Below are 13,174 nucleotides of genomic sequence, written 5' to 3'. Positions count from 1 at the left end.
TATAAAAGCGGGCCACCGATCGCACATCAGCCTCACCTTCTTTATTTATCTCTGTGAGCTGAGTAGAATTGGTTTATTTACAATTATAGGTATCATGACTATCTCCACTGGTCAAACTTTGGCGGAGCCCCCTTTAGATCATGATTTCCACGGCGGCTGGGGCACTGTATACTCGAATAGCGGGTTCATCAACGATGACCGCACTCGCCGGATGTGGGAAGATTACACTGTGAGCCCTGCCAGAGTTGAACAACAGTACCATGTTCTTCTAGACGAATATACAGACCTATTCCAATCCTTTTTCAAAGGGTACTGGCCCATTTCGTTCCATGCGCATGTCAGCGATGTACTCATACCAACAACTATAGCGAGTCTCATCCTCAACACGGCATCGACCTGTCCATTGGTGTTGGAGGATCCAGCATTGTCGCCGTTGATCAAAGATAATCCTGAACCAGAAAAGGTCCAGCAATTTGTTCGAGAGCTTCTGGGCTGGACAGATTTGCATATAACGGCGCCAAAGTTAGCCATTGTCGAAGGTATTTATGGCAGCGCCTATGGGCCCCTGGTATGTCTCTATACATTCTCAAATACAAAGTCAATAAATAATATGCAAGCCAGGCTCATTCTTCTAGCGAATGGGAGTATAGAATTATTGGATCGGGTCCTTCATCAGTCTCAATAAGCCGAAGTGACTTTTCGTCAGATGATACACTGTTGAAAAAGCTCATTGCGGCTAAAAAACAGGGCTGTGTCGCCGTTATAAGCGATATAGTAAATGCCTCAGATGGATCTGTGTTTCCTCCAGAATTATTTCGTCTCCTGCGATCCTGTTGCGATAAAGCACGCATATTTCTCCTCGTGGATGAGGCCATGACCGCGATACGATGCGGAGCGCCGTTAGCCTCTCAAAGAGCAGAGTATTCTGAAGAAGGAAACTTGCAGCCTGACATGATCGCCTTTGGTAAAGGGATGGGTGTAAGCGGCATTGCATTCAACTTCGACGGCTTGATGATGCGACACCTAGCTTTCCGTAAGCGGGGACAAATTCTTCAGTCAATCGCATTATGACGCTTCATGGTCACCAGACCTATTGCTACCCCAGTTTTGATCGAAGCCTTGGGGATTCTGAACGTGGCTGAGGCGGAAAATTGGCCAGCAAGAAGTGAACAGATTGGAATTGCGTTTCGACGGTTCATCTATCGCTATGCTGGGAGTGATGGTCATGGAAAAGAGATTGTACGTGACTTAGGCGCTTTTATAGCTGTCGACCGCGAGATTTCTAGAAAATTCCGCGTCATGGCAGCATTTCGAAGACAAAGTTCTTGGGCGCGCTGGCTTCCTAAGCTCAACAGCACTGCCAATATTGACCATCAAGCTATCGAGATGTACTTGGTTGGTCCTGCTGCTAAGCCTCTTCGACAGGCGATGTCTAAAAAGGCCCAGAAACAGGGAACAACACCGATGTGGTGTTATGGTTGTGGGATGGGCGCGGTTGTGGATGATTGGTGCCGAACTTGCTTTTTGGGATACTGTGGCTCCGAAGACTGTGCAAAGGGTTTCCATATACATGATTGTCTATAGGCTGTACGGAATTTGCTCTCTGAGGCACCCTTTTAATCTAGTTCCATGTCTATTTAGAACAAGGTGGACTTTGAATCGCTCCCAAAAATTTGATTCCTTAAGAGGAAACTTACTATGCTGCAAGTCTATATATGACATACCTAACAGTGAGGCTAAGAAGACCTCCACCCGTGGACCCATGGAGCTGGGCATTAAGCAAGGCAAGTTCTAGACAATATTATCCATACTTACGGGATTTAGATGGAACCTAGCCTTACCCCGGACGATAGATGGGCTTAATATAGACTTATAACACCAAGTGCTGCACGTGGTTAACACCTAAAAATAAAATTAAATAATGAAGTAGAAACCTTGAGATAATGAGATTTCCGGCGAATCGAACATACTTATCGTAGACTCTTAGCAAATAATTGAATCCGAGGACTAAACCCCGTAGATATTCGGAGATAGTATGCGCATGGCATGGTTTGATTAGTCAGACCAAGTCTGGGGAACGCAGTAGTACCCTGAGGTCGCATCAAGTTCTTAACCAGCTGCGCTAGGCCGCCGAGGCCCTTACAATCCTATCAGGGCTTAAGTTTCAATCCACATCAATCGCCTATGAACTCTTAATCCCTTGGCATTCCACGTGTCGACCTCACTGGTCTTGGAAGAGCTCTCGATCATGCCTCGTGCAGGCAAACCCCCGGGGGCACGACTCCGATGTCGACGAGCCTGCGACAGCTGTAAACGACGGAAACAAAAATGCAATGGCGAACAACCATGTACAATCTGTGTGCAGAGACACAAGGAGTCTGAATGCCATTTCTCTGATCGCCCCGCACGTCTTCTCCAGCCTGACACGAAAGATTCAACCATGCTGCTCAGTGAGCGTGTGGTTCCCTCGCCACACCGGGAAACTGCCATGGATCACTTATTGAATTCGCTGGAAGATCGTGGTATGAATTTGGAACAGGCATCCCGGGACGACAAGGACCTTGGAACAGCCCCAGTTCCCAAAGTCGCGCGCCTTCTTCGCGATGGACAGGGCAAATTTATGTACATCGGAGACTCCGCCTCATTAAGTTTTCTTCAAAGTGTGCGTCGGGTGGTCTCCTCATCCATCGGCCGATGTGCATTCACTGAAGATAACTCGCGACACTCCATGCTGGAAGCTTTTCAAAATAATCCCAGTACTCAGCCTTTGCCACTCATTCCGCCGCCGAGTAATGATGAAGCTCAGCGACGGGCCAGGCAGTTTGTTTTAGCTACAAATCCTTTACTCGATCTGTTCGACTTGGAAGAATTTCACCCTCGACTAGCAAATTGGGTAGGAAATCCATCCGGGGACGAAGACACCGTCAGCTCCATATTCTACCTTGTCCTAGCTATTGGATCGCAGGTATCAGACATCAATCAGAACCTAGCCGAACAGTATTTTAGCAGCGGTCGACAATTGGCATTTTCAGCTTTCCAGGAAACTCCTAGCATTTATACTATCCAGTCCTATATTCTGGTATCAATGTACATGCTTGGTGCTTGTAGGCGCAACGGCGCTTTTATGAACCTTGGAGTGGCTTTGCGAGCTGCTTATGCTGTGGGTATACACCGTAAGGATGCCAATGCTCTCTTCTGTGGGCCCGAACGCCGAGCACGAGAACGGGTGTGGAAGAGTCTCAGGATGATGGATCTGTTCCTCAGTGCCTCCTTGGGTCGTCCACCCGCGACATCAGATTTTGATTATGATGTTCGCGACGACGCTCTCACATACCAATATCAGCTTGAGAATAAAACCCCAGAGCAACAGCTTTCCATAGCTGTAATATCGCTTTGTCGAATCTTTGAGCGCATTCTGACAGATGTTTACATGAGACAAGTTATCTCAATCAATGTCGCAGAGTCCATATCAAACCAACATCGTGCATGGGTTCGCAGTCTGCCACCTTTTCTGAATATGCAGACGAAACGGCTCGAAACTAGCTCGATGGAAGAGAGCTTGCTCGCGTCTCATGTGTTGGGGTCATATTACTGGTCAATCATTCTCCTAACACGTCCCTTTCTCGTATACTTTGTGGCTCAGTATGTTAAAAGTAAATCCGACCCATCTACATCATCTGAAACGCGAAATCGCAGCTCTCGCGTCTCCCTTTTCGCTGATGCTTGCGTCTACTCTGCACTTCGAGATCTTGATGCGATGGAAGACCTGGGTCGATTTACATCATTACCACGTCGTCTACCATTCTTAATAAACTCCGTCTTCAACTCCGCTGTTGTTATCGGCGCTGCATTCTTCGCCGATTACGACAATCTTCTGCCTTTGGAAGAGGGCTTGAACAAGGCAGAAAAATTCCTGGAGCTATTTGTCCCTCACGACCCACACGCATGTCGTTTCTCACAGATTATCAAATACCTCCGCGGTGCTGTCACGGAATATGTCCAGCGACGCAATCACCAATGGATGGATAGCCGAAGTAGGCAGGTAGATCAACTCTTCGGCCAAGTCGGCGGCTTCAGCGATTCTCCCCCTCTCAGCTCAGCTTCTGCTCGGTATCGCGATATTGATAAACCTTCCCATCTAACTGACTCTCAACATACTCCCATCGTCCCCTCTCCAACCCCATCTGGCAAGCTTGCCGAAGCTACCCATACTTCATTCATGACCTCACAATCATCAACTCACCCGCCAAACGACGTATGGGATGCTTTCTATAACGGTTCAGACGGTACGGCACACTTGCCGTACGATGCTGCTATATCTACTCTGACTACATCGGGTATTCCTGTTGGCTGTTCACCTGGTGGTACCATCCCATCTGGACCACCCCCTGTATCTGGTGGACCATCGCCTCTCTCTGACGTAATGGTTCCAGAGAGTGGGTTATTATATATGGCTGAAGACCTTTCTGTATTCGGAATATGGGAAGACGCTTGATTTCTCGAGTTTCAAGTTCCCTTTCTTCTCTCTTTTGGTCAGACTTGGCTGGCGCATGAATTCTTTGTTAGTATGGAACGAGGCTATTTATGATGTGATGAACTTGATGTCTATCCTGAGCCTTTTTCGACATGTTTTTAGTCCTGGATTTTAGCCTGCTTGCATTTGTACCTAGGCTTAACATGCCACTTGTATTTTGGACATATTAAATTTCTGAACATTGAATCAATTTGATATACCTCAAAGCGGAAATTTAGATTTACAATGTTCAAATAAATTGAGGTAATCAATGAAATTATCTTACACCTTTGCTCATGGATGCGACCTTGCAAGGGAAACGAGCCATCGACTGTAGCTCCAAAGGAACATAGTGTGGCACAGGAAACTAATGAAATAAGAAACAAGGGCATTCGAGTAGAATAAAGCATCACCGTCATCAATCAAGGAGATAATGTGACAAAACGTGGAGACGAAAACAACACAGGAGCAAGGAAAGAAACATTGTCAATGCTGATACCAACGTCAATGTCAACAATATCAGGGAACTTAGGACTTAAAGAGAAGAAAGGAAATGGTAATCAACGGCTCGCTAAGTGAGGTTTGCAAGGAGGCCAGAGTTCATAGCATTTCAATGACACATTGAGAAACAGAATCAGGTAGGCCATGATATGTACGCTATGTCAAGTTCTAAAAGTTGAAAATGACAAGGCTGAGTTATGTAAATGTAAGGCTCCAGGAATTAAGATATTGGATAAACATGGAGAGAGTAGCTGGAAAAAGGTATTAGATGATGGTCAGGTATGCACTAATACGATAAACAAGCAAATTAGAAGCCAAAAGGATTCGTAGGTGCTGTTGGTGATTCTGTGGTTAGCTATGTCATCTTTTGTATCAAGAAAAAAAGACCTACTAGCTTGCGAAAGGTTTGCCCTCATTCCTGTTGGCTGCGGGGCAATCTTCTTGGGTACATCCGGTTTCACACCAAATCTGATAGAAGGAGGAGGGCCGGTCTTCTGAGGTGCTAGGGGGGTGGCAGTCGGCTGTTGAGGAATAGGGGGAATTGCTGGAGGAGAGAATGAAGCGTTTCCAAACCCGTTCATGCCAGTTGGCTGAGGCTGTAAAGCGGGGGGGAGAATTGAGTTGATGCCGGTCTGAATAGGCTGTTGTTGAGGCGCGAATCCACCAAATCCAGTAGGCTGTGTAGCAATTCCCTGAAAGCCTGGCTGGTTTGGCCCTGGCTGACCATTCATGAATGACTGCTGCTGCTGTTGGATACCAAATTGTGACTGGGGTGTGAAACCGGTCATCTGAGGCGCCACACCTGTCTGCTGGGGCATCATGCCGTTCTGGAGTTGGTTTTGAGCCATGAATCCAGTAGGCTGCGCCTGCATCATTTGCTGGGGGAAGCGCTGTTGCTGGTTCAACTCGGCCAAGCTCTGACCAAGAGGAGCAACCTGGGGACCAGGAAGAGGAACCCCAGTCAGCTGAGGCTGCAACGGAGGGGGGCCAAAGGAGTTTTGCTGCTGCGAGAAGTTCTGTGGTGCCGACAACGGGCGTGGTGGCGGAGGGGGAAGAAGCGAGTTTTGAGTCACACTCTGCGGAGCCTGCGGGCGCTGTCGAGCCTGGTTTAGCTGGAATCCGGTCTGTTGTGGACTGAAGCCTTGGGGCTGCTGTGCCGCGATTTGAGCAAAAAATCCAGGTGTAGCCCCCGTATGTTGAGGTTGCATAGCAGTTTGCTGTGGCTGAAGAGCAGGAATAGTCTCCACAGGTTGTGGAGCAGGGGCTGGCTGCGCAGGGGTAGGCTGCAAAGGAGCTTGAAGCCCGGTCAGGTCTGCCATCGCCCCAGTGATCTGTTTCTGAACTGGCGGCTGAGATGCTGCTGGGGATGCAGGGCTTGGAGTAGGAGCGGAAACAGCGGACTGTGTGGGTTGTTTGACCTCCCATGCATTATCATCAAATCCACGCTGCACAGGCTTCTCTAGCTCAGGATCAGGCGGGGGAGTAGAGAGAGGCTCCTCCTTCGGCTTTGAGTCATCCGGTTGCTCAAATGCCTTGGGATCAACAACACCACCGGCTTGAGCTGATGGCGTTGGTCGTGCTCTGCCGCTATTGTTACGCAGCTTACCGCCCGGTCCAGCAAAGAGCCCTCCTTCCTCGCCATTTCCAATGACCTCCTCTCCGCCAAAGCTCACATTTCGAAGCTTGGATTTGCCAGTGCGACCAAGGGTGGTGTCTAGATAGCGCATGACCCGTAAAATATCGCCTTCCTTCAGACCCAGAGTACGAAGAGTTTCAGGTGTGATATCAGGTAGGACAGACTCGTCCATCGAATCTTTGAGGAAGTTTTGAGCATAGCGCTCGCACTGGTGGTGTCCAACACCGGACTTTAAGAAAAAGTCGAACCAGTCATAGTCCGGACGCTTTACAGAAGCACCTGCATTACCTCGATCCCGAATGTTCGAAAGTGGTTTGTCTTCGTCCAAAGAGATGCCGGCAGTCTTCTCTACATACTCCAGATCCTCAATAGACATTTTCGTAACGGGAACCGCAATTTTGATCCCGTTCACTTTATGAAGGTGAATCTTTCCATCCTGCAACCCAATGAACTGTGCTTCAACAGTGAAAGACTTGGAACGGTCTGTCCACCTTCTCACCTTACTTGGGTCAGGCTCTATTGATTATTAGCGATCCGCGAGAAGAGGTGAATATGATGATATGAGGGCTCTTACTAGATTTGACTTTGCTGTCACGCTTGGAGCGCTATAAATACCCACTGGTCAGTCGGGATCACTGGAATGAATTCTGTTTTTTGTGATACTTACCCCCGTAGAGTCCAATGAATCAGTTCGTGGCTTTGAAATAGCAGCCTTTAACAGCCTATCCTCCTCCATGCGATTCTTTTCTACAGTCGATAATCCAGGCTCATTCACAATGGGTGATGCAGCGGGTATAAAGCCAGTGATCTCGACGTAGCTACTGGGCACGACGCCTTCTTTACCATTCTGTAGTCGTCGTACCATGCTCCATTCATCAGACTTGGTGTCATCAACAATGATAACTTCGTCGCCCACGGCCACAGTCACCTCATCATCACCCTGTGCCACGAAATCGTACAAGATTTGGCCCTTTTTCTGGCCACCTCCCTTCCCAGCCTCGAGAACTTCTCGCAGGCCCTCGGCGCGATAGGCTCCAGCAATTTCTCCGAGTGCAGCCACGATCTCCTGTGCAGTGTCTTTAGCTCCCGCATGAAAATCAATACTCTTGCTGGGGCGAACGAGGTCCACAAAGACGTGTTTTCCTTCGATGGAATAATGAGTGAGCTTCTCCGCAGTCCACTCCTGCTGGTTGTCATCACCCTCAGGCGAGATAAATATGATTCCAGTAACCATATTAATACCCAATGTGGTCGGGAACTTCTTCCGCTTGCCCATTACTTCAACCATCTCGTTGATATTATAGATGTGGTAGCCCGAAGGTGAACGCGGCGTTAACTCACCAGCCCGATTGTATGGAGGTGAAGCTTTAACATGGCCACCATCACGGTCCATTGACGGTGCTGCACTCTTAGGACGAGAAGGAACAGGAGATACATCGGGTGAATATGAAGGCATTTGCGGGGTAGTGATTTGCTCTGATGGCGGCCGGCGGGGTAGTGAAGGCGGGGGCGTTTCCTCGCGGTCATCTTGTTCATGCGAGGGCCGAGTCGGCAGTTGCGGGAGCGGTGTCTCTCGTATATAGTCCTGATTGTTTGCCGGGGCGTGTTGTTTATGAATTATGTCCGCGATTGCGGCTGCAGCCGGATTGTGTTCTGCGTGAATAGGAGAAGGTAAATTTGGCTCTTCGTCCTCTCCAAATGAAGTTGGAGTGGGCCTTTGGGGAAGAGACGGCGCTTCGGGCTCGACTGGAGGAGGCGGGGGAGCAAAGCTTTCAGCGACATCTCCAATGACTTCGATGTAATTTGATGGTGCGAATCCAAATTCGGAGTTGACTCCGACCAAAATCCAATCTGGATCCGATGTGTCGTACACTAAGAGCTCCGCATCCTCCGAGAACGAAACTTCTTCATCCGTTTGTCGTGTGTAGTCGAAAAGAGCCTTAGCCTGGTGAATCGGTTGCACCTGTGAATTATATTGCAGTAAGCATTATCCGTCGACAATTTTACAACGCTATCGAAGCAGGGGTGCAAATAATTGCGGGAAGCAGGTATATGCTCCCAAGTCTTTCAAGGCAGGTAGCCCATAGTCATCGATGTGCTAGCAGTCATAAATGACGCGCAATGCTTACCTCTTCGACGTAGTTATACGGTATTAGGCCTTCCGGCTCATCTTCATCATCTCGTTCGGCCTTCTTTTTCGCCTTCCACCAATCATCATCGGAATTCTTCTCCAAGACATACAGCAGATCTCCCTCGTGAATCTCCAATTCACCCTCTCCCTGAGGCTGGTAATCGTACACAGCGGAGTAGACTCCGATGAATCCCATAATCGCGAGAAGCGTTCAGTTGTAATAAAAGTGTTTGAGAAGAATAAAATGATCACAGCGCTGTAAGTGATAGCTCAAAAGTAGTTCCGAATTCGAATTGTCAAGGTTTCGGGGGTATGAACACTGCAGTTCGGGGGAGAGGTCGGAGGTCGGCCTCGGTAGACCCAGGTTGCGCAGACTAGAAGACTTGATCTCAAATGAGAAATAAATCACAAAAGAAAGGACCGAGCCTGGCGCAGGGAAGGTGAGAGGGATGGGTGGATGTTGGATCAGGGAGGGTGGGAGAGAAAGGTGGGCCTAGGCGATCGCTAGGAGGTCCACGGTCACGTTCCTTTATCAACTCAAATACTCATTTATATCCCGCACTTTCTCATATTCTTCTGGTTATATGTTCATTCTTCCTTATCTCAATCAATTCATTCCTGTTTACATGGTCCGATATCTTCCCATTACCAGCTTGTAATCTATCATCCTTGCCCCCACTTGGACTTGGCAACTGGGACAATCTGACGTCTTTGGGCATGAAGCTAGCCGGCCGTTCCTAAGCACTTTGATTATCCATAACGAGAGTGTAAAGATATCAAGTATTTATTTAATGAATGCATTAATTTTTGGTTGTTGGTTGCTAGATCACCACAATACAATATACTGTACAATATCTTTCCTCATAGCTCATCTTTGAAAGTTTCCTCACTTCCTTCTGAATCCCCTCCTAAGTCAGAGTTGGCAGGTTTATCTGGAGCGGAACTGTCACCAGATGTCGGTTCCTGTGCTGAGTCTTTGGATGCAGATTCTTTTGGTGGTTTCTCTTCGCCCTTTTGTTGAAGTGGGGGTATGGAATCCAGCTCGTCGTCCTCGTCAAGAATCCTACCTTGGAATTTGATGATTCCGTCGGTCTCTACTACTTCCAGTTGATAGTCTTTTTCATCGACAAGTTCTTCCAGTTGCTTTCTCATCTCTTCAACCTTTTCCGGGTCGATTTCGTATTTCTTTAGTGATTGTTTCGACATTTGCCGCACCTTACCCTTTTCGCGTTTTAGGACAACTTCGACACGCTCTTCGCCCACTGAAGCGACTCGGCCTTGTTCAATCTTCTTGCCCTCCATTCCAACGAGCTTGTGGCCACCTACTTCGATCCCACCGATGATCTGACCATCGGGTTTAATCTGAATATCGGGTTGAGCGGCAGCTGTAGCTGCGGCAGCTAATTCATGGGCCACATACCATTCCCTTGCAGCTTCCCATTCGGAAACATCATCAGGAACAATGATCTCTCGACATTCAATATTGTGTATTTCGTCCTTCTGTGGAGGCAGGAATGCAACATCATCGCAGAGACGGGCTGTGTAAATAACCATCAAGTATGAACAAGTAGTCAGTTCCTTGATCCAGCCAATCTGGTCCGTTGATTGCGGGTGGCAATGGAATTGAACCTCGACTCTTCGATCACGTCCAGTCAAATCACACTTAGTACCACCGCGCAGGTGTTGCACAAGGTACCGTGAACCGCCTTTAGTATGTAGCTCCGCCACATCAGTTCCGGTCGCAGGCTTCTGCGCTTGATCTTCTTTGCCATCAGCCTCTGAACCGGCAGAGAACCGACCCAGGACAAATGAGTGTGTCATTGGGTCCTCTATTGGGGGATACTGTGGGGTCCCAAGGCCAGCAGGGAGCGCGTGGAATTGCTTGATTTGTTGTCTGTAGCAGAAAGAATATGACCACCAGCCGGAGAAGTAGTACATGCACCTGCCTTCCATTTCACGCAGAAGTTCAAGGCCTCGATCTGTCGCACGTGCCAGCTCCTTTTGTTCGTCCGCCTCCTCTGCTTCTTTACTGGCCGTTGTGTTGAAATTATCGTTGGCTACGAGAGGGATTTGGCAGATGAAACGTCTATCATCCAAGATCATTTCTTCATATGCATACGTCGATTGGATAGGTCCGTCACTATCTCGGGCAGTGACATCAGCATGTTCGTTATCCATATAAACTTGAGGGTTGTTGTTCGACTCGTCGGCCTTGGACCTGGCGTGCGTTTGGAGCAACTCTTCTGCTTGGGCATCAAGGATATATTCGTCTGGATAGATCACTTGATACTTTAAGAAGGATCTTATTAGAGGAAATCTTCAAGAAAGCATTGTTGTGTTCAGTTATTTACCTGAGGATATGCCAGAAGGTCATCATGTATATTGAAAGGCCGTTTGGCAGCCCAGGCACTGGATACAGCGCATGCCAGTGCGATCCAGACCGCTAGACTTTGTCGCATATTCAGAGAACTGAGGTGGGAGACAAGAGGTAGTGGAGCTCAGCGTATGAGGTAATAGCACTTTCGCACCAGTGAATTCAAGGGTGTTCCGTCAGAAGGAATATCAGATTGCCATAAGGACGAAGAAATGTTTTCCCAGGTTCTTTTGGTTTATTCAAGGGTCAATATTATTTGAAAAGAGCAGTCTTGAGCCTATGTAGGCCTGCGCGTTGGAGCATGGGGAGAGCTGCGTGGCCTTATCTGATTCCGATAGCGGAATTGCCTTCGGCACGGAGTACAGTTGTACGAAAAGTATGGATCCATGATCCAGTATCTGAGCACCTCCCGTGAATAAGAAACACAAGTAAGAGTTCTTTATGTCTACATATCTGTATACAGCAACATTAAGTGAAACTATGAGATATTATGAGATGTTCCATATAATTTACAATATCCTTGTGCTATAAAATAAAGACGTTAAACCTTTGGTTTAATAGTGAATCTGAAAGTTTGAGTCTATATGCTGACATAACTTACGGATATCGACGCTAGACTCGATCTGGACTCAACCAACCTATGAATGCTGACTGGTTTCTTCGTAATCTGAGCCCCGCACGATCCTTGGTACAGGCTGACTGATGTCTTGCAAAGCACTTAGTTACGACGTAACTACAATAACTAATAGTGATTTCCCCCAATTGACTAAAGCTGACTTGAACTTTAGCAAAATCTCGATCTTTCCATTCCAGTTTCATTCTACTCGAAGATTCGACCCGGAATTCTCTTATAAAAAGCCACCATCATATCTATGAGGCTGGTTCTGTCCTTTCTAATTTGCATCACAGCAATCATCTTTGCATATCGCCCCTCTATCCTAGCATTCTTACAAGATCAGGTTCCTGAAAGTTTGTCGCATCTCTTTGCGAGCACTACCAGCAACACCGAACCTTCGCCAGCTTCTCTTCCTGGCTTTCCTTCCTCTCCCGTCCTCATTCCTGTAACCAAAATGACTTCTGCTCGTGGGATCCGTCTGGTTTTCCATGCAATTGAGCAAGCAGAGGGTGCAGGTGCCCGGGTTCGTCGCTCCATTGGCACAGCCAAGTTGCGCAATTTCAGCCCATTCCTTATGCTTGACCACTTCACCATTGGCAAAGGCGCCGGTTTCCCAGACCACCCCCACCGCGGCCAAGAAACTATCACCTACCTACTTTCTGGCGGTGTTGACCATGAAGATTTCGCTGGTAACACCGGTACTATTGGGCCTGGTGATCTCCAGTTCATGACCGCTGGCCGCGGCATTATGCACGCAGAAATGCCTCGCGAGAACCCCGATGGCAGCCCTAACGTCGGTATGCAGCTTTGGGTCGATCTACCCGAAAAGTTAAAGATGTGCGAACCTCGTTACCGCGATCTTCGTGCTAGTGAGATTCCCGTCGCTAAGACTGACGATGGCCGCGTCACTATAAAGGTCATTTCCGGCCAGTCACACGGTATCGATTCAGTTCGCGATCTGGCTTACACGCCCGTCTGGATCTTGGACGTCCATATTAGCCCTGGAGGTCGTATTACTCAGTCTTTACCACTGGGCTGGAATGCATTTGCTTACACTTTGGCTGGTACCACGGTCTTTGGCTCAAATGACTCTACCCAGTTGGTGAAGGAATTCCACAACGTCGTCTTTGAACAAAACGGCGAATATATGGAAGCATCTGTCCCTGATAATGCAGAGTCTGAGGGCCGCTTCCTTCTTGTTGCTGGTCAGCCGCTGGACCAAAAAGTTGTTCAGTATGGTCCGTTCGTGCTGACCAGTCAAGAGGAAGTCTATCAGGCCATGATGGACTATCAGACAGCCTCAAATGGATTTGAAAGGGTCCGAGGTTGGCAGAGTGAGATTGGCAAGCGCATGGGGAACTAAAAACATGCCACTTAGCACTATTTCGAAGTTTAATATATCG

At 48.1% G+C, this 13,174-nt stretch overlaps 6 protein-coding genes across 6 annotated transcripts; 4 read left to right on the top strand and 2 right to left on the bottom strand.

The window, feature by feature from the left end:
• Positions 1-94: 94 nt before the first annotated feature.
• N7495_004587 (uncharacterized protein) lies at positions 95-1,071 on the top strand (the record flags this gene model as incomplete). Its single annotated transcript, XM_057207238.1, has 2 exons — positions 95-568; positions 622-1,071. 2 exons carry the CDS (start codon positions 95-97, stop codon positions 1,069-1,071), a joined length of 924 nt encoding a protein of 307 aa, XP_057064918.1.
• Positions 1,072-1,077: 6 nt separating this feature from the next.
• N7495_004586 (uncharacterized protein) lies at positions 1,078-1,584 on the top strand (the record flags this gene model as incomplete). The annotated part of the gene is made up of 1 exon (XM_057207237.1): positions 1,078-1,584. One exon carries the CDS (start codon positions 1,078-1,080, stop codon positions 1,582-1,584), a length of 507 nt encoding a protein of 168 aa, XP_057064917.1.
• Positions 1,585-2,248: 664 nt separating this feature from the next.
• Positions 2,249-4,495, top strand: N7495_004585 (putative C6 transcription factor; the record flags this gene model as incomplete). The annotated part of the gene is made up of 1 exon (XM_057207236.1): positions 2,249-4,495. The coding sequence occupies one exon, from the start codon at positions 2,249-2,251 to the stop codon at positions 4,493-4,495; it is 2,247 nt and encodes a 748-aa protein (XP_057064916.1).
• Positions 4,496-5,321: 826 nt separating this feature from the next.
• Positions 5,322-8,977, bottom strand: N7495_004584 (cytoskeletal protein-binding protein SLA1; the record flags this gene model as incomplete). Its single annotated transcript, XM_057207235.1, has 5 exons — positions 5,322-5,347; positions 5,406-7,166; positions 7,225-7,255; positions 7,318-8,613; positions 8,780-8,977. The coding sequence occupies 5 exons, from the start codon at positions 8,975-8,977 to the stop codon at positions 5,322-5,324; spliced, it is 3,312 nt and encodes a 1,103-aa protein (XP_057064915.1).
• Positions 8,978-9,642: 665 nt separating this feature from the next.
• N7495_004583 (PRKCSH domain-containing protein) lies at positions 9,643-11,240 on the bottom strand (the record flags this gene model as incomplete). Its single annotated transcript, XM_057207234.1, has 2 exons — positions 9,643-11,070; positions 11,133-11,240. 2 exons carry the CDS (start codon positions 11,238-11,240, stop codon positions 9,643-9,645), a joined length of 1,536 nt encoding a protein of 511 aa, XP_057064914.1.
• A 787-nt stretch (positions 11,241-12,027) lies between these two features.
• On the top strand, positions 12,028-13,134 carry N7495_004582 (pirin family protein; the record flags this gene model as incomplete). The annotated part of the gene is made up of 1 exon (XM_057207233.1): positions 12,028-13,134. The coding sequence occupies one exon, from the start codon at positions 12,028-12,030 to the stop codon at positions 13,132-13,134; it is 1,107 nt and encodes a 368-aa protein (XP_057064913.1).
• Between the last annotated feature and the right edge of the window lie 40 nt (positions 13,135-13,174).

The sequence above is a fragment of the Penicillium taxi genome, assembly GCF_028828555.1.
Source record: "Penicillium taxi strain IBT 34144 chromosome Unknown utg000003l_segment0_segment0, whole genome shotgun sequence".
Lineage (NCBI taxonomy): Eukaryota > Fungi > Ascomycota > Eurotiomycetes > Eurotiales > Aspergillaceae > Penicillium > Penicillium taxi.
This window is presented reverse-complemented; position numbering and strand designations above follow the sequence as displayed.